This window comes from Synchiropus splendidus, chromosome 1 (genome assembly GCF_027744825.2).
Source record: "Synchiropus splendidus isolate RoL2022-P1 chromosome 1, RoL_Sspl_1.0, whole genome shotgun sequence".
Classification (NCBI taxonomy): Eukaryota; Metazoa; Chordata; class Actinopteri; order Syngnathiformes; family Callionymidae; genus Synchiropus; species Synchiropus splendidus.
In genome coordinates this window covers 2,445,808-2,473,391 of record NC_071334.1, presented here as the reverse complement: position 1 = coordinate 2,473,391, position 27,584 = coordinate 2,445,808, and the positions used below count along the sequence as shown (strand labels likewise).

General features: G+C 44.5%; 1 protein-coding gene across 1 annotated transcript in view; it reads left to right on the top strand.

Moving 5' to 3' along the window:
• Positions 1-27,584, top strand: part of zc3h3 (zinc finger CCCH-type containing 3) — a 51,429-nt gene that overhangs the window by 4,661 nt on the left and 19,184 nt on the right. The window contains exon 4 of the mRNA XM_053853358.1: positions 24,195-24,321. Within this exon, the coding sequence (XP_053709333.1) occupies positions 24,195-24,321 (127 nt within the window). The remainder of the gene's footprint in view (positions 1-24,194; positions 24,322-27,584) is intronic.

The window sequence follows — 27,584 nt, the reverse complement described above, 5'->3', positions numbered from 1 at the left end:
TTTAACACGAATGTGAACTGACGCTCTTAGAGCACGTGGAGAGGTTTCCAAGCAACATTTGGAACCAGGGATGACTTCAAAACATAGCGCCCCCTGGTGTGGTGTGGACATACCAGGCATGAAAATATGTATCATACGTCATACGTCTTGAACGTCATTGGTTAGTTCAGAAAGCGTCAAGAGTTGAGACCAATGAAATAACTCGAGAAAAAATGAGACGTTTGAAAAAAAAAAAAACAGTTGATGCTTTATGCTGTTAGAAATTAACAAGGCTACCACATATCTCAAAGAATGATGTTCACAAAAAAAGATGTTCTGTTTTGTATTTTAAGATTTATTTCAAACGAGACTGCAGTGTGCTACTAGTAAAGCAGCGTGAAACATATGTCAAAGTGACTTCAGTGGCTGCTTTTGTTGCTTCGAAGGGTGACAATTCGTGCCGTTCCAGTTCTCTCCAGCAGAGGGCAGCGCTTTCCGCTCTGCTCTCAGGCCGCTGTCTGTCACTGCAGCCGCACATGGGGGTCGCTCAGATGAGGTGGGGGTCGCTCAGATGAGGCGGGGGGGGGGGCGAGGGTGAGGTTAATTGATTGCCCAATTCAGCCATGATGGTGAACAAGTGCCGATAGCGGGTAATTTGCGACGGTGGAAGCGGGCAGCGGCGTCGCTATCAAGCCCTGGCACCGCTCTCCCTCCAGTAGATAAAAAGGAGCTAATGCATAATTATCCTTTTGCAAATTGGATTGTTTTAACGAACTGTAGAATATAGGCCGAACCTGATGGAAGGCAATCATTGTTTTTTTACAGCCCCCCTCTGCTCCCCCTAACTCTCATGCCCCCCCGGTCATCCCAGCGTAATCCCTGTCTGTGGGGACATGAGAGGAGCCGTCGCTGTCAACTTAAGCTTCATATTTCTCCTCAGCCAAAACTTCCATCTCTTTGGCGACGCCTCCAATTAGAAACAGGGGTTCGGTGGTAGTCAACAGTGGAAAGGTGGGGGACGGGGGGCAGAGTGACAGGGAGACGTCTGCGGCCGCGATAAGAGCCGCTAATAAAGAGCAAATTGAATTACTAATGATGGGAAGCCGCCTCCCGATAGATGAGCCCGTAACACACCAACCTCGTGACCGCTCACACACGCATGATGCTTCTCTTAATTTCCTCTCTCCACCGCGATTCTGTCTCTGTTTTCTCAGGTTATCTGGGGTTTAATTTAAAGAGGATATAAACCCAAGTAAGCAGTTAGTGCCGTAATGAATCGGGAGGTGTGTGTTTGTGTATGAATCTGAACGTGTGTGTGTGCGAGGCGGGGAGCGGAGAGACGGCCGAGTGGAGCCGATAATCTAATAAAGCAGATAAATGTCAGGAACGGAGCGAACTCTGAGTGGAGCAGTGCTGAGTCCAGCAACTCCACAACTCTGTGTTGTATGATTCCGGCACATTTTAGGTCTCAATCCCCACCACCCCCGCCCCACCCCGCACCATGTGGTCGCCTCGCCTGCCGAGGATGAGACGATGCTGTCCCACTTCTGTCTGAACTCAACTTTCCAGCTAGTCATCCTTAAAGACACTTTGACCCGCTGGTGAAGTTTTTACTTTTGCCTGAGACATCCTGAAGGAATGCTTGACCTCCCACATTCACCGCTTTGTTGGCTCGCAGTTGACCTTTCAGACCCTATATATTACTCTGCATGTGCCATGTAGAGCGTTGTTTGCTGCCGTTCACTTTATTGATTTGAGGTCACGACAAATTCTTTTGGAAATAGAAGTGTGTAAATTAAGTTTCCCTCATTGTCTTCACTACACTTTATTGTAAATTACAAATATTTTATTTTTTCTTTTAGATGAGATTATATGAGACTGCCTTTATTTTTCTCTTCTGTTGAAAACTATGTGGAGGTCAACGCCCCAGTTTATTTCTATGGCACATTTCCACAGATTTGGTGCTGACCAAAGTGCTTTACCATGACATAAAGAACAACAATTACAACTTTAAGATAGATCGGATGAGAGCTGTATTAAAACATTGAAGATACAACCTGGCATAGACAAAAAATGGCAGACGATGACGTTGCAGTCACACATGACTACAACAACAGGAAACCCCCCTAAGCCATAGGGGATCAAAGTCTCAGCGCAATACGGCCCTATATTGCGAAGTTGTTGATCACTAAAATATAGAATTTCGACTGGCCAAAAAAGCTGCAAGACTCCACATTTATTAGGACCTCGTCCGACTTCTCGGCTGACCTCTGTGGAGGCAGAGCCATATTGTAGCGGTTAACCACTGTGTTTGGTTGACTGGACTGCAAAGCATCTTGGGAATGGTATCGGTAACTGAGTTTCGAATGGACCTACTTGAAATATAAATGGCTGAAGTGGATAGACGATGTGTGCGCTGCATTCTGGGAAGCTGCAAGAGCTTGTCGTCCATGCTTCTCACTTCCATTCTGCTCCGCTGGATTGGAACACTCGCAAAAATGTGTGCAATGAAGCGCTGTCATGTATACATAAAGTTCAGTAATCATTAGATGGTACTGTTTACCTGGCACACGGGGAGTGTGTTCCACTGATGTTATTATGACTTCACTATAAAACTGTTATTATTGAAAAGAGCAATTTGAAATATTACGATGTTCTAAAATTGTTTTTTCATTTTCCATTTAGTTGTATCCAGTATTAAAAAATATATCACTATCATGGAATTACATTTTAAAGTATGTGGGTTTCTTGCCTCTCAGTCAAATAAGTTCCCGACCTCTGCTTTAAGTTCTCACCAGCATAAACACTTTATTCCGAAGTGATTCCAAATCATAGAGGTGCCACATTCATCCTCCTCACAAGCGTTTCCTCTTCATTTCTCCCTGCTCTTTTTTCATGCCTTTGATCTGTAAGTGCTCCCTAGTGGAGAGGCTTCTTGTTGAGGTAGTCAATACAGTGCGCTGTGTCTCTTGTGGAAGCCCAGTGATGTCAGTTTTGTATTTGTCTCACATTCTCTCTAGCCTTTCCGAGTCATCTCTCTCATCAGAGTTGTGTTGTCAAGCAGCTTTTGTCTCACGCGTTTTGTCTTCATCCGGGCCCCTCACATGTCGACTCAGCTACACTGCTCCAGATAACTAACTGTTGACGAGTCCAGGGTCTCTGACTCTCCGACTACCACGGCACCCAATGCTGCTCGTGCAGTCAAAGCAGAATGCGGACGTGTCATGTTTTATGGTTTGAGTGAAAAGTACCTGATGTTACACCAACACTCAGAAACATGTCTGCCTGTGAAACGTGCCATAAACCAATGTTTGCTGAAACTTCACTTGACGTCGATGCCATAACTCCCTGTTATTACTCAGTCAGCGTTTCAACGTGAATGGATCTATTGGCTCTAAGCGGCTCACTTCTGAAGTGTTTTTATGAATCATAAAAAGTCGAACACACACATATACACACGGCTGCTTGTAGTCTGACAGTGGCAGAACTGTCACCTTTGCTTTCTCAGCATCAGTTTACCAACATGCTGCCAAGACCCCTCCTCCCCCCCGACAGCGTGGAGCCCATTACCATCACCAGATAATCTCTGTCGCTACCCCTCCTTCAGAGATTGACTTACGGTGCAGACAGATTCTGTCTCATTGCCTTTTCCACTTTCATATCCATATAGTACAGAGTCAAGTAGAGGAACAAAAACAGATTTGTGTGCTATCAAGGAGTGAACTTGAGGAGCTACTTGCTCTGTGGTCTTCTCCCCCGAAATGACCTGCATTCTGTCGTCAAAATAAATGGTCAATTTTACATTGCAGACGAAAGTGTTGTTGTGTCCATATATGTCACTCACTCACTCTTTAATAATCATTATTGTTGTACTTTTTCTTAAAAATGATATGGACAAAAGTAAAAGCCTCTCACTACAACTTAGTTAATTGAAAAAAATAAAACTAGCCATTGATGGAAGTAGTGACATTTAACAACTGAGCACAAAGAAAGTTCAGGGTCACTTGAATTAACGTTTGAAAATAAAAAACAATAATTGTTGTTGGGAGAAACGGAAACTTTGATTCATGCAAAGACAAATATGCTGATACATATCATCATATTGTGTGCATTTGAACCACTTTATTGCTACGAGTGCAGCCATTGCACTTTTGTCAACATGTCAACAATCAAAGGACTGTCGCCCTGGCTGTCGATGATCTACAAGCTCTAACAAATGACATATGACAGATTTTCTCACTCTCTTCCTCTATAATGCGAGAACAGCAACCCGATAGCATAATTACTCTAATTACAAAGTTACGATTTATGTTCTGAAAGTACATCGGCCCTAATCGGCTCTTGTCCTGCCAAAGTATTCTGCCTGTGTAACGGCACTCTTCAAGCCCAGCATGGCCTTTTTTGACTCGAGCTTGGCAGCGGGCGACTTAGTGTATTTTGGTTTGTTTATTTGCATCACTCCCTGGTTCGCACTTGCTCCGGTTTCTCCCACTTTTCCTTCACGGCAGCCACTCCTTCACTCACTTTTCCGAATTTGAACACACTATTTGCTTTCGCCTCTTTCATGCAAGGGCGTGTGTTGTGTATTAACTGCCCGTATATGTAGATGATAGATGAATTTTTTCTATTCCTCAAATGGTTTTTGCGTGTCCCATCAGCTGCCTCTTCTAAATGCCGTTCCCAGTGCCACGGCATTATCGGTTAGACGTCGCACACATTTGCACTGCATGGACATTAGCAGAACAGACACACACACACACAAACATTCTGCTCATTCCGCTGCACTTTCTCAGGCTCTCTGTGTCGAACAGGTGGACCAGTGTCTTCTCCGGCCGCCTGTCTGTTTCCTCCTTTCTCTTTCTAGCTGTCACCATCCATCAGTGACTGACTTGGGCCAACAAATCTCAGCCCCAGTTGCAGCTCTAATGATTTAAGCTTCTTTATCTGGCGCAGACAAAGAAGGAAGAGTATGAATTATGTTTGCGACTATATATATGCAGTCCGGCGCGTTTGCAGGATTGATTCTGTTTCACGTGGTGTCGTGTGCAGGTTGCGCTCAGTTTAGCTCTCGGCCTTGCCGCGTGGAACTTTGGCATTTTGATTAACCTCAGGAGGCAGCGCTTGCCGCCAGAGCCGGACGTGCAGCAAAGCCACATAGCTTTCACATATATGTTGTGTGAACCCTCCTGCTTTACCGCACGCTCATCAAACTGTCAACTGGCCGTAATTAAAGCCCTCGCTCTCTACAGGATGAACATGTGGACGTGATTGGCCGTCATGTCGGCACTCGCACATCATGTTTTGCTGCATCTGATCCCTTGTACTTGGAAAGTGACTCTGGGTAGCACAGGGAGTACTTGGTCCAGCTAGGTTTTTATAGTCTCTCCATGTTTGCGTCTCCAGTTTTTTTCCCATGCAGATGTTAGTAGACAACTGTCAAAGGTGCGAGTGTGTACATTTGATCTCTGTGTTTCCTGGGTGTTGCCTGCGTATCGCCAAAGGTCACAGGCCTGTGCAACTCTGTAGCTGGAGACATTAAATGCCACAAAAAGAAAATCATAAAACATATACACCTACCACATGACTGACAAACAGTTTAATATTTGGCTGAATCCAACACGATTTGTCATGAGGAAATTCTTCATAGTGTGAGAAGGTAACAGGATTCAACGCGTTGTCCCCATGTGCAACCCTGTAAGGGGCATAAAGAGGCAGGAAACGAAAGGCTGAATGAATCTATCATTCATTCATTATAAAGGGAACTGTCAAGACATGGCCTTTGACCATGGCTTTCTGTGGGCAGTGCCCTGAAACAGAACACAGCGTCTAACAATGGATCTGACATGTTGACTCGCACTCTTCCTAAACATGTCACCCACCACCTTATTTTGTACTTACACTGTCATTGGAGTTCATATTTTTGGGGGGATGCATTGCATCAGTTGATTGCAGTTGAGTGTAGAAAGTGTCCAAAGTTTAAGATGTTAAATCACCCGTCCGTCGTACAATAATATTTTTACAACATGTTTTGTTGAATGCAACCACATACTTATCAAGGTGCCTGGGCTGCATTTTGAAAAATTGGACCTGTGATGTTCAGACTCATTAAAATAATAGAGGTTGCAACAACACTTGTTTGTTCCTGATCTCATTTGACATATTTCCTGAAAATCTTGTCCAAATCCATCCTTAACGTTGTGGGTTGTTTTGAAGATAAGCCCAAGAGAAAGACACACCAACACTGTCGAACACATAGCCAAAATGGTGGAAGTAAAAAGTGAGAAACACAATATTTTTATAGCAACACCCAGTGCTCCTGAGTGTTTCTGGGGGCTCTGCTCCAGTAGGGCAGGGTCACAAGGGGCTTTGAAAGGCATGTGTTGAAAAGTGTAATCAATACTATTGAGTGCGGAAACTTGAGCCCCAGTTTGCTGTGACTCGTTCCCAGTTAAGGAGGTAAATGTTTTCTTGGTATCCGAAGGAGTGGCACATGTGCCAGGCTGTCCGAATAAATCAGAAACCTAACAGGACACCAGCAGAGTCCTACTAATTATTTGAGAACACATGGCAGGCATCGCTGTCAGGTACTGATGAACCATCCTGGCCAGCCAAAGGTTGTTGCCATCTTTAGCTGCGGAAACAGAGATTGGGATAATAATCAAGCTACAAATCTAAATCAGTGGTGCTAATTTGAGCAGATTGGTGTTGATTTGGATGTTATTTTTAACATCTTCATGTTGAAAAGAGATCTGCGATGTTCAACAAGTGAGAGTCAGTTGCACTGTGAACCAGTACAAGTCAAATGTCAGCTCCACGGCCACTGAGAAAGAAGACAAATTAAAAAAATAACATCTCTCTGCATTTTAACATGTTAATTTAAAATCATTTCTCATTGAAGTGTCGTTTTGAGGAGTTGCAAACAGCAAAAAGTGAGTCAGAGACAGTTAACTTTGAGAGCAAAAACGTAGACGCCACTCCAAGGTGTGGAATCGATGAGAGTCCCTCACACCTCAGTGATCACTTTTCGAGTTTCTTTACTGTCGAGGAATGAACATATACATGTGTATCTTTACTCACTAATCAATATTACTTTCAAGTAGGTTTGTCAGCAGACTCTTGTGTTGATAACATCTTCCTTTAAGTGCCATGTAGAACTGATGTAAAATGTCTGATTAATTTGCACGAGTTAACTCAGCTCCAGAGCGATTATTTGAGATTGACAGCACTACTTTAAAGTATTATTTGGGAAATTGGTTTTGCTCCAGGAATGAAATGTTTGCTTTTGTTTGCTATTTATTTGAGCATTAATAGTTGAGTTTGTATTTCTGTTATTAAGTCATAATTGCCTGGGAATAACTCAAATCATGACATTGTAGCCACCTAATAAGTAAGCGCAAGTCCCGTCTCTTCCTTTCTCCTGACTTAGATGTTAACAATAATACACTCTTTTGGTGTTTCTGATCCATCCTTGCATGTTTTGCTCGTGTTCTGCTGCACTTTTCTGCTTGGGTAAATGGGATAAAGTCAAAAGGCTGCTGTGAGTGACCCCATAAATCTTCGCCCTTTGCCAGTTGGAGAGCGTGCCACTATAGCTCCCCAGCCCCTCACCCCTCCGACCCCCCGACTCTCCGGAGTAACCCAATCCTGCGTAGCTCCGGTCCATATGTCTGCACACACTGACGTGTTGCCATAATGATCACTCCGGGTTTGCCGTTTACGTGGGAAGATGAGCACAGAGTACAAGGAGCGCCCGGTATGATAATTATGTCCCCCCCTCCCCACACACACACACACACACACACACACACTGGCTGGACACATGGCCAAGCAGAGATTGTGTGACGAATTGAAGCAGAGGAGAAGGAGGAGGGGTGGCTTGGTTGGTGATTGTGGAAGGGGGTTATCTGGGTACTGGGCATGGCTGTTGACATGTGGGATGGTTTATGACTTCAGAGCTTGTTGGGGATTTTTATGAGGTTTATAAATTGTACCGCACAGTTTAATCGTGTAATGCAATCTTCCCTTGAAGAGGATGGTTTGGGGACAGAGACGTTGCAGAGCCAAACCGAATGAAGAAGATCCAGTGAACTCCAGCAATGTGTACAGTGTGGTCACCGGTGGCTGCTTAGGTTCCCTCAAAGCTCTTTAATAACTCATATTAGGCTTGAAATGGATTTTAAGCTCCATAATGTGCTTAACATAGACACGGTCACCGGAAACAGGCATCATCTGAGAAACGCAAAAATTATGTTTTATCTATGAATTGCCAAATCCCTCATTAGAAATCATTAGATGCACCAACCGATTTTTTTTTTTTTTTTTTTTTTTTTTTTAACAAAGAAGCAATTTCTCATGCAACTTGTGACGATGCAGCCCCACCTGCTGAGTAGACCTGCTGGATACAAAGTAGACCGGTAGCCAGTATTTAACAAGTTTGCATTGTGGGTTTGATCTGTTCATTTCAGTGCAGTGTTGTTCAGTATTAGTGTTTTTTATTACGTTTGTGTAATTAATCTTAATATATACATGAATAATTAAATAAAAAATTAGAAGTGACTTTTGTCTGTGATTTTAGTTAAGGAGGAAAAAAAATATCGTTATTGCATTTGGGCCTGGGAAAAGTCAGCAATCTGTATCGGTGCACCCTAAAAAATAATATAAATAAATTCAAGCACAATGAATTTTCATTTAGATGAGGTGTATAAAAAGATCTAAAATGTGTTGCATGAATGCAGGGTTGTAAAATCAGAAAAAAAAAGTTTACCCAGCACACAGGGTGCCTCTACTGCTGAAGGGGTGCGGAGAACCCTGTTTTTAATGTGGCAACTCACCCAAAAAAAGAAAAAACAGTTCATGATTGACTCCTAAATATTTCATTGCTAATTGATATTGGTCCCTCGATGCACAGGTTGCAGATATTTCCCCAGGAGGCATGACAACAGTGCTTGTACAGTGACTCAAGGTTTCTGTCTGTAAAAGTGAAGTCTAGAACTGATGTTCTTCTATCTGGTTCAGAGGTTCACTGTGTCATTTTCATCCCCAAAATATCAAAACCTCAACTGATCCGTTTGAAAAAGTTGTTCAGACACTGATTCGCATCAGAACTCAAATGACTATAGCAATGAACACGAGAAAAACGACTCTTGTCTGCATGCTCGCTGGTGATCAGGACAACTACAATCTCAGACATCATCATCTTCTGCTGGTGTCACCGGACAAACACCTGCTTATCTGAATTTGACTTCCCTGTTTCGTTGGTGCTTTCCTGGGTCATCACCACCACCTTTAGCATGCGCACTTCTTTCACCACCTCTCACTTTGTTTCCTCACAGTTCGTCCCTCTTCTCCTGCAGTCTTTCTGTAATTGCTCTGCACTTGTTTGGTCCAGCCACCTTCTCTCACTCCGGAGGGATTACACAGATTCCTCTAATGGCTTGGCCGTTGACCACCTGCAAATGCAATGGAGCCATGTAGAAGCGAAGGCTGATATACTTGTCACGTCATTTGATGTTGTCATTTTTACCTTCATCTTGCTCTCTAAAGCACAATCCAATCAAAAGTATCAGGACTGACCATTTCTGCTTTGGTGCACACCATTCCTCACCAACTTTCTGTCTTTCTGGTTAAGACACTTGAACCTCATGTTCTATTCTGGTCTTGAGTTATTCAAAGCGCCCCTCTCATCTCCCCAAATGGTCCTCACTTCTTCTCTTGCAACAGACAACCTCTTGTTCCGTCCCCCATCATTCTTTTCCCCACTTGTGTCTCTCCCAGCGGGGAAATTTAACTTTCGCCCGGGTCCTGTAGCACGAATGGCATGCATACCCTGCGAGTTCCGTGGCCAGACTTTCCCTGATGACCCTGACCTCCCTGCTGGGGGATGTTTCACTCAGGCCAACCTCCCCTGAGGTGTCTCTTTTATTTAACCTTTTGGAATTAGCCTGTCAGTGCTAAAAACAAATGTGCAGCAGATGTATTTGGAATGATGGGTTGGAACATAGAAGCTCTGACAGAAGCGAATTATTTTTTTAGCATGAACCGCGCTGTCTTCATCTTAATATTGAATTCCCAAATTCACCAATGATTTTAAAGGAGACAAATGTGTGAATGATATTAGCATGAAGGATAAGAGAATTTAATAATTGTATTCCTCTTCCCCCAGAGACCCTCTCTGGCTCTGCCCCAGGCCTTCTCCTAGATGGTCATGCTTGGAGCACTTGCCAACTCGCATCCAAGTGGCATCTTAGCTTAACTTCTTGAGCCTCCTTAACTGCAACTCCCAATGTGGACGAGAGCAGAGCCACACCTGGATTTCTGTTTAAGCCAAGCCAGTCACTTGTTTACGTGCTCCACAAGCGAGTGGCTCTCAGCTCCACCCACCCTCTCCACTGGACGGCGTCTGTTGTGCCATTTAATAATGGATGATTGTTTGTGTTTGTCAGTCAGTGCGCTCTTGTTAAAGGCCTGAAAGATAACCGCTAATTCCTGGCGGCCGTATTGATTAGCTGTGGCGGGCGAGGATTGTTTTATAGCCCATGTGGAATGCTTCAACCCCCTTCATCAGCCCCTTCTCTGCGGGCCTTTAGTGCTCTCCTCTGCTCGTCGAGGGTCTCTTTCTGCCTCTGATTGAATAATTAATGATTAACCTATTTAATTAGTGAGATTTGCTCAGAACAGAGGCATAGTAATTGACTCTATCAGCGTGGCGGAGGGAAGTGTGAGTGTCATGTGTGGCGTGATTGCTGCGTTAAGTGGCTCACTCGCTGACGTATGATTTACAGAACCGTGGCTCCTTCCATGCTTTCGTCAGCAGGTTTTCGTCAGCAGGTTCGCCTTGGCTCTGGTTAAGAGAAGGGCACAAGTGTTTGGTAAAGCAACTCTTGAACTTGGAGCCGCAGCAGCTTCCAAGAGCCGTCATGGCTCGCCAGTCGGTTTGGCAGCGCTGGTACAATGGATTAGCTAGTGAGCCATGGTCATGATATTAATAACCAGCACGACAGACCTCATGACGATCGAAGGATTTGTTTTGGGGGTTGTAATAATGCCCCAACAATGTGACCCCAAATTCTGCTCATGTAAACTGACACAAAGTGTTGGAGGAGTCTTAATGCTGCTTCTGGCGTTGCACGTGCTCTGGCACATACCGGAGAATGAATCATTCAGGTCAAATGTTTTGGTTGTAGTCAAGGACCCAGAAGGCAGTTGGGGTGGTTTGGGCATCCTGGTAAGATGCTGCCCCTGTGAAGCAGACCCTTTTAGGACTCAAAGTCTACCTATGTCCGTTCAATTTGGCTCCTGGTTTCTGCTAGGTGAACTGGAACATTTAATCCCCAAAATGGTTCCTAGAACTCAAACGTTTCCTAGTGCAATCAGAAAATATTGAGTACAACAGTCTGGGGTCTGTCCTCGGCTCGAAATAGTTCTCGTCTATTTCCGTTACTCACTTTACAAACACACTTTACTTTTGCAAAAGTAAATCACTCCCAAACACAGCCCGTTGCCTTCAGAGGGCCATGAGTGGAGGAGTCATTGTAACGCACAATGGCGCACATAAACAGAGACTCGGATGTAGTCCGAAACCGAATGTGAATGCAAGGCACCACAAGATTACTTACCGCTTCTGATGTGGATGCAGGCAGACAGAATAGTTTGTGCCAAAGAAGGTGGCGCTTGAAAGCCACTTGGCTGGAAGAGAGCCAGCGGCTTAGTTTGTCTTGTTTGCCAGGGCTCCATGTCGTGGTCAGGCCAGCGGGACAACGTGATGGGGCTGCTGCGGTGGCACCTAAGTTTCCTGGCCCTCACCAGGTCCGTGATTTCTCTGGACAATGGCCCAGGAAAAGCAATCAGTCCCCTTCTCAAGTGCCCCAACAAACCACAGCTGATCAGGACCCCATTGCTGTTCTCCTGACCTCATTTTGAGGCCAAAGGCTAGTTAGGGTCCTGGAGGAGCTCCTGCACACCTGACTTTTTTCTCAAGCATTGGTGTCAACATGCCCGGATCAGACTGGTTTATGTTGAGGAAAACGTAACAGAGAAACTGTCTGAGAAAAGCAAAATGTGAATGAGTAATTATCACAGTTGATACTGTGATCCACGTGACCCGGCACTGACTTTCTCACCTCCTTTAGACTCTAGTCCAGCTGGGACACGACAAGGCACATTCCGAGTTCACTACTATTTAATAGTCATCTTGAAGTCCTGTTTCCGGCCTGCAGAGGGAGCCATCCACGCTTGTGCGCCGACTCAGCAACCTGAGCAGCAAGCGCACCTGCTCACATCAGAAATGTGTCACCATGACACCAGATCCAGACTGATGTTCGTCAGACACACAACCCGCGCCTCTCCTTCCCAGCTCACAGGTGCGCTCGCGTGTCGGCATCTAAAACAAATAGCAGACCAGGAGAATCCTCTTTGACGCCCAATTTCTCAAAGATCCTGGTGACATAAACATTAGCGGAGGCAGCAGGGAGGAGATGGTGCTGCGAATTAACAGCCAGCATTTGTCCTGAAGCATTCACTCCACTTGTGGGAGTTTGCTGATTGTTTTTTGACTCTATTTTGAGCACCCTGTCGTTCTCTGGGTTTTTTTTTATGCAGTGGCATTCATTTTATTCATTAATTTACTTCCTGAGCATTAGATTATTTTAAGTGAATTGTTTTTTAACTGGGTGTTTATGGTTAGTTTCCTTGTCCTTGAAGCTGATGTTTTTTGTTGGCTTTTTTCTGTTTTATTAAGAATAAGCACTTTGTCTGTTCTCATCACCCTTGCATCTTCAGTACACTGTGTATTTCTTCCTCTTCACTGTAGCATACTTTGCTTTGTTTTTTACATTTTTCTGCTGGCATTCAGTAAAATATTTGGATCGTATGAATTGTATATCTATACAGTGCAGTGTTTTGTGGGCTAGTTGTATATTTATAAATTCGGTTACTACATTTGTATTACAGGTCAGTTGATTGGAGGGTGGTCTCAGGCTGTAAGAGACCGAGGATTAATTTAAATATCTTTGATATATTTGTAATTAAACCATCGGCTGTATGATCTGATCTATTCTCAATTGCTGTATTGCTTTCCACTATTGTTAGACTGTGGTAATAATATTCCTCCATGATGTGACCTCATCTTCACTCTGTTTGTTCCGCTGTCTGTCAGAGATGACTTACGATGTCATGACTTTAATGCTTCAGCACTTCTGTTGAAGTGATGTGAGGGAATGTGTGAGGGACATTACACTGCAAACAACAAATCTATCCATCACTATTGGCCATAATGGCCAATATTTGTGTCAATGAGTGGCACTTTTTTGCTGTCAAAGATTCAGTCTGGGTTCACCAGTTGTCTGTTGATCATTATCAGTGTACGAACTGAACTGATCACGTCATCCTCAGCACACGTGTACGTTTCAGCACCTCCTCTGGTGGGTTTGTCAGCAAGTACGTGTGGAAACACTCATATTAAGTTCTCTGTGCAAAAGCTGCTTGGCATTTACCGGTGTATCGGGTCGCCACGCTGATTCAGGACTTCAGAACATGTCAGACTGATGACAGGATGAACCTTAAAACACATCACTGTGAGATGTGACGGTGCCTCTGAACAGTCGTGTCGCTGTGTGTCAGTGGAGCAGAAGAGAGTCCAGTATTGATCCGGGCCAGTTCATTTTCCTCTGTTCTCCCCTGGGGGACGGCCGAGTTTATATCCCATCGCTGTGACGCAAGAGTTAAATGGGGGACAGTGATGTGACAGAGACTGTTGCCATCTTGCTGTCCAGGTATCATGAGTATTTTGTGCTGCTCCTCGTGGATCATTTGGTTGATGAGGATGTCAGGTCCTGTGTTTTCTTTGTCAAGCTTTTTTTTTTTTGCTGTTGTTGACATGTTCCCGCACTCTTCTATGTGCTACAGTTATTTATTTTCCTTCACATGAATGGCCTTTTGTCCTGTCAGATTTTTATTTGATTGACCCTGGTCTACTGCACCAGAGGGGAAACCCCTGGAAGAAAGGCTGAAGCCGTAACTGTTCACTCCAGTCACCAGAGCACAAATGGCACGGTTTGTTGCGACACATGATACTAATATTATCTTAAGCTGGTGAGTATTGATCGTACCCGTCAGTGATTCCTCCCGGCTAGCTCTGCAGGGAGCACCTAATCTTCTGTCCAGAGGAATTTTGTGGTGTGAGCAGGTTGGTTAATTTTTATCGTGTCTTTGTCGACGTCATACACCTCATTCTATCACACTCGAGATGAGTGACAATAATATGCTTTGAATCCATCAGGCCTCAAATTCCTGCATTGTTTAAAGTGAAGACAAGCTTGAGCTCAAGTCTTCATTTATTCAGGATTTGCTGAAGTTACAAATATCAGACACAAGGTCATAAAACATCAGGAAGCCATAGAATAATAGATGATTATGGAATATGGAAGTGTTTAGTGGTTAGTGTGCAATCTACAGTGCTTGAGTTTCCCTGCTGATGCCTGCCTGGCGTCATGCAGTAAATAATGGGGAATATCACATCAGGTTGTGTTGCATGCTTGACTTAACAGAAGTGAAAGTGACTTTTTTTTACCGACCTTGGACCTGGTTTTGTAGAAAAGATGTGTCATTTTAAGCACATGGTATTGCAGGGTTTTAGCTAGCGAGCCGTCGGTGCTCATGTCATGAAAAACATAAATTGTACGCTCTGTCTGTTCTGCCAGATGCCCGAAATATGCAATCGTTGTCTGTACAGTAACAATCATAGTGCCTTCATACTTATTTGTATGAAAAAGGTGTTTCTCCCCTGGGTATTTCGCTAAATTGGATTGAGATCCGCTGATTCTAATGCCATTGTCGACCCACAGCGTTGCCATCGCAGGCGCCATATTTGTTTTCGGACAATACTTGGTGGTGAACCACTTTGCACGACTCGCATTTGATTGATTGACGCTGCATGGATATTTTTTTGGCTTATTTGGTGGCAATAATTTGGTAAAGTGGGGAAAAAACTAAACGAAAACAGCAGAAATTGGTCGTCGAGAACTGTACTTGGGGGAGGGGAGGGTCACACAGTGCTCGCTAAGTATGAGAAAAATGGTATAGCGGAGATCTCTTTAGTCAGTGGACAATGGGATGCCCTGTCACAACTTCCTAGCTGGAATCCTAGACATTTTATCAGTGCCCATGTTACCACCACGTCTCTTTCATTGCTCATTTTATAATTCCTGACTCAGGCATCATGGACTAAGTTTAAATGGTGTTCCTCAGGTTGTCTAGCTTTTAATAGTGTAGTGTTAAATTCTTTTCACTGCAAATCTTCTTTGTAACCATTATAGAACACTGACACTCTTCTCAAGTCTTATCACTTATAGGGCATCGCAGTTGTGATACACTCTTGCACCCAATATAGAGTATTTAAGTTTTTAAAGTTTTTTTAGGGGTAACACATTTTAAAGGGCATTAAAGCTGTCATTGAGGCATACAGTTGCTGTGGAGTCTGGAAACTATAGATGCTTACATCTATTTGAGTCTTTCTGTTGCTGTAAAGTTCAGTGCTTTTATAGAGTTTCACAGCTGTTATGGTCTCTGGCTATAATACAGTTGTATAGCTTGACAGTCTAACAGCAGTTATAGTTGGAGATGGAGTTGTGGACGGAGAAAGAGTCTTGTAATTTTCATGAAGTCTTTCGGATGCTCCAGTTGGTATTGACGCAGTAGTGTCTTTGCTATTTGGAAATTTTGCACCTTATGTAGATGTATAGTACGAGCTGTAAGCGTTGATGCCTTGAAGTTATGAACCTGTGGTGTGTCTCTTCACTTTCATAGAGTTTGAAAGCTGTTCTTAAGCCTTACTGTTTTAATCGAGTCTTAAAGCCATTATGGAGTCTTCAGGCTGTAATGCAGTCTAATGGTTATAGTGTTTTATAGCTAGTCGCTTGTCTGGAAGAATGGGGATCAACGCCAGGCCATCACAGGTTGTTTTCTTTTCCTGTCTTGGGATATTGTTCAAGAGTGACTGAAGATGATGGACTAGGATGCAATGTGGTGAGTCTGTTGTCCTGGTGAGCAGACCAGCATCCCCACGTCACTGACCAGTTGCCAGGATGGAGTTCTGGTGCTACAGTTTCGTTGCACCCATTTCTTGGTTGTTGTTGCTGAACTTGAACGTGACTTTGAAGGACCTCTTTCCTCAGTGTGTGAGCTGGTGGTTCAGTGAGCAGATGCCCGGTCCTCATGGTTGTGATCAGCACTTTCACGGGCCGCTGCCAGCTCTTCCACTGCCCAAAGGGACCAATTAGAGGGTGGCAGCTGCACCGGGAGCACCACTTGGAATGAAGGGGGGATGTGGTCAGGCAGGGGTGTTGCATGAGAGAAGGGCAGGACACGCGTTAAGTACAAGTCCAGAACCAGCATAAGAGCAGAATGTGACTAATTACTAACGAAGCAGCGAGGTGGAAAGTCGTCAGAGTGTTTATTTGGAGCTCTTCTCCTGCCGGGCACCTGCTTGTCCCGCTCCAAGACCAAGGAGAGGAGCATCCAAACCCCCTGGCCCTTTGCCCTTACCAAATTAGCACCCCAGACGACAAGAGACCTGGGCAGTTCCTCATCGCGCTGTCGCTCCCCCCTTTCTCTCTCTTGAGCCTGACCTTATGACCCTCACTTCTCACCCCTGTAAATGTAGTGCCATGTTGAGTTGGGGCTGTGACCCGACTCAGATGGTTTTTTTTTGTTTTTTTTTTCCACCAGACCTGAGGTTCAGGTGTCACAAGATATGTGTCATTCATCACTTCACTATTGTGTTTCTGAAGATTTACTGTTCAACATTAAGGTGAACTCATGCTGATTGATCTCTGCTCTGTGATGCATGAGAGAAAGCCGCCAATCTGTGTGTCCCACTCCCGTATTTGAGCATTTGAGGGTCTCTCAGAATACAACTTGGGACTTGACGTGTAAACGTGGCAAATGTTCAGCGTCGTAGTCGGGGACCGACCAATTCTTGTGTCACTTGACCCCTGACCTTCCAAATTGAAGCTATATCTGTTTCCAACTGTTGTTCACAGTACAGTGAAAGGGGAAACCTGAAGACATTTCGCCTGACACATTGATGATGCTCGCATGTCTCCCGATGGGCTCGTACATCAGCTCCTCGTCTCTCAACCCGAAACAGTATTTGAGCTTGGCCGGCTGACCGCAGTCCATCACTCACTGGCCCAACAGAATCAGCAGCATGATGGATGTACTATCACGGTGGCATCTGCAACCAGAACCTTAGTCCTGTTTTTTTTCCCGAAAGCCCGCTGCGCTACAGAACCTCCGCCGCCTCATGTGCCACTGTCCCCTTAGCTGCATAGACACACGTCACATCCACACAGCTGCTCTTGTTTCTCTATATTATTTTGAACGAGTGCTGTCAGCCAAAGCCGCGCGAGATGTTAACTATTTCAGTGTGTGAAAACTGACGCTTCCCAATAAAAACTATAGCATACACACCGCGCCAGAGGTCACACACCGCAACATGTGACTGTTTTGAACCTCTGTGTATTAATAGTGCTGTTAATAGTTAGAGTTTGTGAGCCCATGTCATCACAGATGGATGTAAATAATGAAGTTATGAGTCTGTTGTGTTCTTTAAATTAGGATAAGACACTCGAGAGACGTGAAGAAGAGGCCGCTCCGTGTGACGTGAATGAGAAATCCTTAAAACGTTTTGTCACCATCATCGCATGATGGCTGATTATTTACATTGATTCGATCATGTGTTTTATTACACCAAAATGTAAGGTTTTCTGCCTGTTGGTCATATGATCAAATGTGCCCCAGAATTCCCTTTATTCCGAACCTACAGAACCCCACCAAAGTTAAATAAACTTCTAAGTTACAAGGCCTGAAAGTTTTGTTGAAATACAGTTGTGTGTTCCCGCCATATTAATAAGCCTTTGTTTTCCCAGTGTCCTGATTCAAGTTATCTCTTGATCCAGAGTGACAAATCTTTGATAAAAAAAAGTCCTGGATCCATGTGGTTTTCTGGAAATTTTCATCGAAATCTGTTCACTATCTTTCTGGTGAAAACAAAATGGCCATGGTGTCCCTCACAAAAAATAAACACTGCAGTCTAAAAAACATAAGGCATAAGCTAAGAAAAACTGTCGCCGAGCAGTTTACGTCAAATACTGCTTCCACATTGGTCCAGTTATCCATCTTTATCAATATTTTTGTATCACTATCACATCAGTTCAGATGGATCTCCGGACAACAATGTTGATGTCAAGGCGAGGAGCCGATAATTAATTGGTGAAAATGTCTCGAAAGTTTAGAAGAACTGCACAGTTTTGGACTGAAAGTTTGTGGTCTGGCTCAAGTCCCAGTTTGAAGTCCAGACAGGTTTATTTGGTGTCAGCAACTGTGCATCTCTTGACGAGATAAAAACAATCGTTTCCATACATTAAGAGCCCACCGTGCTCGTCTTAAGTATTTTTCCAAATTCCACATCATATAGGAGGGAAAGCATCCGTGATGAATAATTGAGCCTCATGTTGGTTCTGGTCCAGAGGAGCCATAAACAACGTCGATAACGTAAATAAGACATGAACAAAACATACATTTCCCATCACCTCAACCTTGACCTCAACAGTGACCCGGGAGCTGACAGGACCTTCATCACCAATCTGGACACCGCCAGGTCACTATTTGACAACGACATGTCCGGAGCGCTCAAGACGAAGGCGTCGCACATGTGTTAGGTCAAAGGGATGATCGCTCTGTCAATCATCAAATCCCATTAGAAGCATCCAGGGGAAGCGCCCTGGGTCACGACCACTTAAGGAGCACCATTATTATGCTTCGTTCTTGGGCACATATCTGTCACTACGAGTGTTTGTGTGAGTGACGGGGCAAGAGGGGGGAGAAACGGTAACCTGTGTCGAGAAACCTTTTCTGAGTGTGAGTGCGGCACTTCAAGGTTAAGTGAGTGGATCCCTAAAGGGCAAGGCAAGATTGCAGGCCATATAGACCTTTGCCCTGGAACCGTCCACGTCAAGACCTCCAGGCTTGTGGCAAGAAAGGGCCACAGTGGGGAAGGGCTTGATCAGAGAATGGCAGGGGGAGGGGAGGGACCTGTCACTCTCTACTTACACACCCTTACACTTACACGCACGCATAGACCAAAAAAAAAAAAAACTGACAATACATTATGACCACCAATATCAGAGTTGGAAGATGCAGATTTTTTTGTAGTTATGATCCAAATCTCAAACAAAATTGTGACTTGGGACAAACCAGTCCGGTCATATTGTCATCTTTGATAATACAGAAATCCAACTGTAATTGGAGATAATACTAAATTTAAAATCTGAGCCCACAGAATCTGTGGTATCATGAGTGCTTTAACACTTTTTTTTTTTTTTTTTGTCCAATGCTTCAATATGTATTGGACGTGTTTATTCTATTTTTTTAGGTGTAAATGCATGAGGTTTTTTTGAAACTGAAGAGAGAAAATCGATCTCTTCAAAATCATGAGTCCATCATTGTTTACGCTTCTGAACTTCACAACTATCCTTTTGTTTTATGATAGGCGTTTAAATATCCAAAGCAGCATAGCAACAAGCATCCATCTGTGTGGTGTGCAAGCCTCTGTGGAGGAATGCCCTCCTCCCACCACCGACCACCGCACTCACCGTCCCTCGCTGTCCCGGGTCAGCTGGTGTATGTTTCAGTTGATGGCTCCACCATGATGATGGACGAGGCCACTCGCCAGCGCCCCCACCCCTCTCTCATCACCCTTACCAATGTTGCCCCCTAAACTACTGCCCCCTCCTGGAATAGTCCTCTGCAATGACATCACCACCATGCTTGCCTGACAGCAGTTGGGAGGAGGGGGTTGAACGGGGCAACTATGTTTGAGTCTGATTCTCACTAACCTCTTGTACAGTAAAGGAAGAACATAAACCACAGAAAAACTTTATCAGAAGAAATGTGCATGTCAGAAAGAACCTTGGCCTTGGAATTTGAACAATTTGGCTGCAGAGAAAAACAATTGGTTACCTGTTTTTAATGGGAGAAGCAGTGTTTTATTTGTTTCTACACGTTTCAAAAGAGTGTGGAAAGATGCTATTAGGTCAACTGTACTGTGTCAGGTATGGTCCTTGTAGTTGACTGCGGATAATGGCAGCCAACGTTGATATATTACTATTTTCCATATTGTCTGTCTACTAACAGGTCATAGCCTGCCCTCCACTGCCCCTGCCTTTCTACGCCTGACTCCTTTTCCATTGGTATCCTGTTATCGCTTTACCCTGTCCAGTGCATTGCTTGTCAGTCCTCCATCCTTTAACCTTTATAGCTGTCCTTCCATTCTCTTCAGCCTGAATGCTGCCGCTTGTGTGTCCTGTAATACACATCGGCAAAGATCTAGACGTCACAAAAAATGTGATGTGTGGGGAGGGGACTTCAAACTTCTGGAAAAAAGTCATTCCTAGCCGTTCCCAGATAAAAAGTACCTTTGGTTGACGACAACCACCGAAGGTAGAGGATGGTTATCAATCTTAGAGTTTCATTTTAAATGTTTTAACAAGTTGTTTTATGATGGAAAATAATCCTAGCAGACTGGAGATTTTGAAATGACAATTTGTCGTACCTACTTTCCAAAAGAGTCACTGAGAAACCACCCTGACCTGTTAAATACCGTACCCTTTCAGAACCATCAGACACGTCTCTGATTGTCCCACCAGAAAACATCACTAAGTGTCAACCACACTGAGATCACATTATCACAACCTCCTCAGCTTACTGCCGCTTATTAAACTGTGGTAAGTCTCTTGTTAAGTCGGATGTTTGCTGTCTTCCCGACGAGCGCCGCAGCAGTGGGAGTCAGAATATGAGCCCCAGGGGACGTGAGTGCGGGATGGCAGGAGGAATGGGAGCTGTCAATACTAAGATTTATTATCCATCAGGCCAGCTCAGGGAGGGGGCCGACAGGCGCTGCCTTACTCTGGTAAATGCAGTCAGGTACACTGGTGAAGGACCACTAGGGGGGTCCCTAAGAGGATGGAGGCAGGCTGGCCTGTCAGTAGCCTCAGTCAGAGGGCGGCAGATCCCTGAAACATGGAAACCTTGTAAAGTAAGAGACAACTTGAGTCTCTGCTGCTTGGGTTTATGTGAGATCCACTTAAGAGATGTTTCCTCCGCCTCCATCTGGTCATAAAGTAGGCTCTACATCATCGATATGTCACGAGCTGCGACCGGATTCATCATCTGGAATTAAAGAAGAGGCTCAGACATCCGGGGCTCAAAGTGGCGTACGATGCCTGGAGTGGTCTGAGAACTTGCTGATTCTTGAGGCAAATTTTACTTGCTGGAAACCTACCGCTGCTTGAGGGTCACCGGTCGCTGGGTGTTGGTGGTCCTTGCTTGTGTTAAGAGATGCCTTCAATTTAGCAATTTAATTCTGCCAATTCTGTATATGGGACATTAACAGAGCTCTTACTTCTAAGAACTTAAGTCACTGGAATGCAGTGATGCGTCATTGCTTATAATAATAAGTTCAAGACAACATTTACCAGTATGTCCATGACTCAGAACATGCAGTCAGGGCATCACCTCTGTCTTCAGAAATCTAGACATCAAGAGTAAAGATTGTGTCCCCAGCTCCACAACAAGTCTGTGTGGAGTGATGAGAGCAGCACGGCTCCTCCTCGGCAGATTATCAGCAGATTCACAGCAGCAGCAATAGATGGATGGACTGCCGGCATTTGTGCCGCACACCGTGTCACTCTACCGTTCATCCCCCATGCCACAAGGCAGACCACTGTCAAAGGTCTATTAGGGGAAGATTGAGACCCCAGGTGCTTGTGTGTGCTCGCTCATGCTCATTGGTCATGGTCCCGCAGTGGAAGATTGAGACCCCACTGCTCCCAGAGCCACTCAAGCAACACAACCTGCTGCGGTTTACAATCGGAGCAACAGAGTCCATCCATCCCACCACTGACACGCACACGCGCAAACACACACACACACACACACCTCACTATAGATATCATTAAACAGCAGGTTAGGTGGAACAGCTGTCAGGACCTATGGAAGTCCAGGGCCTGATGGTGCAGCTTTGCTACAATGAGGGAGGCATATACGTGGTGGTGGTGGTAACATCTTTGACGGGACAGATTTGTCTTCAGCAACAAGCTGCACAGATGTCCACATATGCAACAGAAAAAAAAAATCACAATGAACTCTGTGACCAATCCTGAAGGGTCAGTTCATTTTTCGGGATTGGTCTCCGCTTACTATATAATAAGAGCCTTCTATTAAAGATACAGTAGCCATCAACTTCAATCTCATCTGTTTTTAAACTAAAACTATTGTTTTTCCATCACTTCTGCAGCTTCAACAAAATTATCCATGTCAGATGAAGGAATGTCAATTATGTAAATTGTTTTATTTTCATTTGGAAATCCCTTCCATTCTTGTTTCCAAACGACTAAATGAAGTTCTCTTCAGGTAGAGCTGGACTACAAATGGGAGATTTTGGGAGTAGATGATGAAACCAACCCTGCAACAGACTGGTGGTTAAAAGAGCATCATTCCTGTGTTTGTCCTGAACCAGCGGTGAAGAATCTGCTCCAGACTCCAGCAGTCATTTGTTCCACAGTAAACACCGCTCCGAGATAAATCCTCCGCCTGATCCACAGCCGCTTCCTGGCTGACAAATGAAAATCACTCCCAGCTTTTCCGTCCGCCCCCCGCCCCCATCCAGAGGGGAGAACTGGAGAAGAGGGAGGGAGGGTGCAGAAAACGTTTGTTGCCGCTCGGTCACACTCTTTTATCGGACGCTAATTAAATCCGCAACAGTCCTGACGATTGGCAATTAATAGATGCCGGGGGAAAGCAGCTTGTGGCGAAAACCGTTCACACTCATTTGTTTTCCTTCTTGCTTGTACATCGCGTAACTCCGCTCATTATCAAGACAGAGTGCCGTCAATGGCCATGGGGGGGTGGATGGTGACGGGGGTCATGTGACACAATTTCACTGCTAAATTGTAAAGATGATGGTTTTGTAATTAACTCTGTAAGCCTCTTTTCTTATTTGTCAATTTAAGTGTGTGGTGGCAGCAGTCCACTGCTGAAATGGCATTTGATGAGTATTTCTCAGAGTCCTGCCTCCCATTTTAAGTTGATAGACCAACTCCTCCTGGCCAGTTTGGTTCCCAAACATGCCAGAAGAATGTGAACATCTACCTCAGATGAGTTTGTCTTATCCCAAGAAGACCAACGAGGTCTCTCCCCATTATTGTAACTCTCAGCCACTCTAGCGGATAGAGCTCCCTCTTGATGCCCCATCCGACTATTATCCTGGCTAAGTTTCTTGGGTCGGCTCAGTGCCCCTATCAAAAGTGACTATATTTTGTGGTTAACCAGACACCGTGTTAACTCCTGTGACTCTTTGCTCTTTCTTATTACCTTGACAGTTTTTAGACCAGGGACAGTTCGAGAAAGGCCTGGTCACAACTGGACTGCTGGTCCTCTTGAAAACCACAGCCTCAGCGGGTTCCCTACTTCACCTTCTCGCTGAAAAGTAGCTTGCCCTATTCAGGATTTGGGATATCAGAGTTTTTAGCTAGCTGCATCTGAACGGTAGGGACCTCCAGTTGGACTTGACAACCCAAACTGCCGGAGTGGATTTGGGGTGACGATGGGTGGAGCTGTTTTGTTTGTCTCATCTCAACATTCCGAGAAAAGTGCAGATTGGCCCGGCCTCAGTGGAAAGTTGCAGCCTTTAAAGAAAGATGAATAACTCAGACTAGCGCTCGTCGCCTGCACACTGTGGCCCCACACATGCGAGAGAGTCTCCCGTGTGGGCTGCAGCGTCGTAAAACACCATGATGAATCCGCGGGTAAATAAATAAATATCAATAGTTAGCGCTCGTTCGTTCTTTCGGCTCACATCTGTCTTGCTCCTGGCTCCGATGATGGATCTGTGAGATGATGTAACGGATGAGACTTAAAGGGAGCGAGGGAGCGACGGCAGGCGAGGGATGAAGCCGACGAGGAACGAGACAGAGGGGTTGATTTATTAGGCTCATAAAAATTCTGCCTTTGTTATTCCCGCTGATTTTGATCCGTCCCGGGCTTATTAAAGAGCTCGGCTGCCAGAATCGTCACGCAAACTTTCCGCACTTTCCTTTAAGTGTGACACGTTCTGTTCCGTCTGCATTAAATAGATTGACTTCATCTGTTGTGTCTCACAGGCCCCGCCTCCTCATCTCAGCGGGTCTTCAGGACGCGGTACAAGATGGTGACCAGGCCGAACGCTAGTGTGACCCACTACAACAACCAGGCTCTTACCTGGAGAGCCAAGAGGATCCAGACTGCCAGGTGTGCTTTTCTCCCCTCTTTGTGTGGGTTGTGTCAGTGTCAGTCGAAAACCTTTTAGTTCAAGTTTTGACAATGTTTCCACTCATAATACGGTCGTCATTGTATTATGTGCTGTTCTCAAACATTTTAGGGCCAACACAAAAATTGTTGGTGAAATGTCACCACTTTATCAGTTTGAATTTGATTTTAATTTAAAAGTCACTTGTTTTGCTCCTGCAATTGCTCACTTTTATATTCAGTTACCTGTCTATTTTTCCCCCCTTATCTGTGTTATCACTTCTCATCAAGTTCATGAAGGCCACAGAGTTATTCTTTAGACCAGCTACAGCTCAAACTGCGTACTTCAAACATCAGTTTATTGGACCAGTCAAAGGGCTTAAGATTTTGTCGTGGTTATGGAAGCACTGCCTGCATCTGTCTTCGAGTGTGCTTCTCTCTGAGCGTCCAGGTTCATTTGTGTAATCTGGATTTGGTGCGGCGGCGGGTTCGCGGCCACCCAGTGACTTATTACTATTCATTTAGCCGCCGCAGTAAATATTGATTCATCAAGGGATTTTCAATTTGAGCCCCCTGACGTCCAGTGAAATATCACCGTGCGTGTGGAAGTGAGGGGAGAGATAGCAAGTACGGGGGACAGGTCAGATCCCCAGAGACACTGTACCCCCCGCACAAACCCTGCATTTCTCACTCCTGTACACACTTCTTGTCTTTGCCTTTAACTCCAGGGAGTTAGACTCTTATCAGTTTAGTGTATGAGCTCATGTTCTTGTCCTAACTGGCAAGCGATGCTCCCCATCTTTAAGCTGTAAGAACTGAACCTTCTCTTCCCTCTGAGCAGTGCACCTCATCTGTTGTGAACATGGCTGTGTTTTCATTTGGAGAATGAAAACCATCTGAACTCTTGTGCCAGTCTTCACCAAGATCTGTAATCTGAGTAATTCATTGAAGTGGCTCAAGAGTCATTTGAGTCTTGAGCCAATCTTTGAGTCGGAATGAAAATTATGAAAATAACCAGCCAATTATATATTATTCACTTCAACTTCCATGTCTTGATTCACTTCACCTCTGTACTTCATCTTAGATTTTTGTGACCTTCAACGTTTTGTACTTAGACTCTGAGAAACACTGAACAGGGTAAGAGTAAAGCGTTAAACTTGGACGTTCAATACAGACCTCAATAGTTAGTATTTATTTGGTACGAAGTGAGAGAGGAGCTGAGTAAACTAGTGGAACTAGCAACTAGTTGATGGATACATACTTGGAAAAGCAGAATGGTGGAAATAGATCCACAGAGGTTGTTGTCTGGCTAAATCATGGAATTTTATCTTCAACTTTCCATCAGGGTGAGGACACCACAAACCTCTCTCACACTGAGAATCGTTCAGAAACGCTTGAGATCTTTAAGCGTCCCCAGCAGTTTTTGTGTCTACGAAAGTAGAACTTGATTCCACTTAAAAGTCCATCTGTCATGGTATTGAGTTATTGTCCAGTCGAACACTGACCAGTTAAACTTTAACCAGACTAATAGTTCACAAACATCTGAGCCTCTGTGTGCTGACACAACATGAGTGAGACTGAGAAGAATGGCAATGTGTCCCTTTACATTTGGCAATCCCATTTGATTTGATGTGGTCTCTCTATCTGTACCCTGTAAGTGGACCTCGGAAACATGTTTTTAATCTTGAAAATCAATTATCAATTTGATGAAAACAGTGAAACTTTGGAGGAACAAATCTTGTCGTAACGTCAATCAGTGAGCAAATTCAGGTGACATGACAAGCATAGTGAAAATGGCAATTTAGTATAAGGCCTTTCTAGGTCAGAGCATCAGAGTGGCTTTGGTTGCAAACTCCAGCTGAAAGTTGGACAGGAAGGCAAGAATGATACAGAGGAGGAAGTTGAGGCAAAAAGATGGTTCACAGAAAAGTTAATGAATAAAAAATAAAAAAGAATGTACCACCAAAATTACGCTCACCGTCATGGGAAATAAGATTTAAAAAATGTATTGAAATACCTGGTAAAGAATGTGGAACCTCTGTTTGCCAACTTGAAAATTAAATGGGAAGTTGATGATGACAAAATAAAAGTAAAAATAATCTTTCATAAAAAATAGATGAACGATGTGGCAAAAGATTCATAAACCGTTCAGTAATCTAAGACTGTGTAAAACTGCCGACTCTGTGGATTACATTCAAAATAAAAAATAAATCTTTGCAGGTCAGTGAAAAGTGTGATGCAACACGCAAATCCAAATTCAATGCACTGTAGGAGTGGTCGGCACAGCAGTGTGAGGGCCGCAGGAAGCGTGTTGAGCACGCTGAGCTCTTACCGGATCCCAGAGTGACGGTGATTTAGTGGCGGGGCGGCGTCCTGACGCGGCGGCGGATTCGTGGGCCGTATATCAGATGCCGCCACTAGGAAATAGATATAATCCCAACATTAACTCCATTAATAGTAGCAGCAGTTGAATTAAGAAAGCCGTAAAGAATGAACACTGGCGGATAAATTACAGCCCTCCTGTCCCCTCGCTATTTTTCCTCCCCCGTCACTTCTTTAATGTTCTTTATCCCTTTTATTTGCACCGTGTCGTCTGTCTTTCTGATCAGCTCCAATTATTCCCACCATCAGGTCCTGATTATTTCGTTGAGTCTTTCTCCCACTTCATCTCGGGTACGTTAAACTCCTGCCCCCCTCCCCAGACCTTCAAACAACTTTTTTTTTTTTAGGTCTATACGTCTCCACATACATTCAGGCGCTCGTTGAAGGCGCTCATCTCCTTTAGTGCTCGCGTATCGATCAGGGCAGGATGTAAGCGAGCGAGCAATAAAGTGGAGGCAGCTTCTTCATTTCTCCTCCTCCTGTCTCCCCAATGTATCCCCTTTTAAATCCAGACATTCATTCATTTACTCTTTACTTACCACATCCAGTCTTCCATCTATCACCACTGAGTGTTCCTCTTTAAAATATAGGCAATATATGCTTTATTTAAAAAATATGAATTTGATGTCAGGTCACAAAAATGACACAGCTCATGGAGAAACTTTTCGAGGCACCGTTCGAGAGGCCAGACTTATGGTGTTTGGAAAAGTGAAAATGGAAGACAGAAATGGAAGTGCCAGGCAGACGAAGGGGAGTACGACGACTATTGGCGTGTATGGATGTGATAAAGGAGCATATGAAGAGGAGAGGTGTGATGACGCAGGATGCACCAGATGGGCTGAAGTGGAGGAACCTCACTTGCTGTGGCCACCGCTGATGGCAAG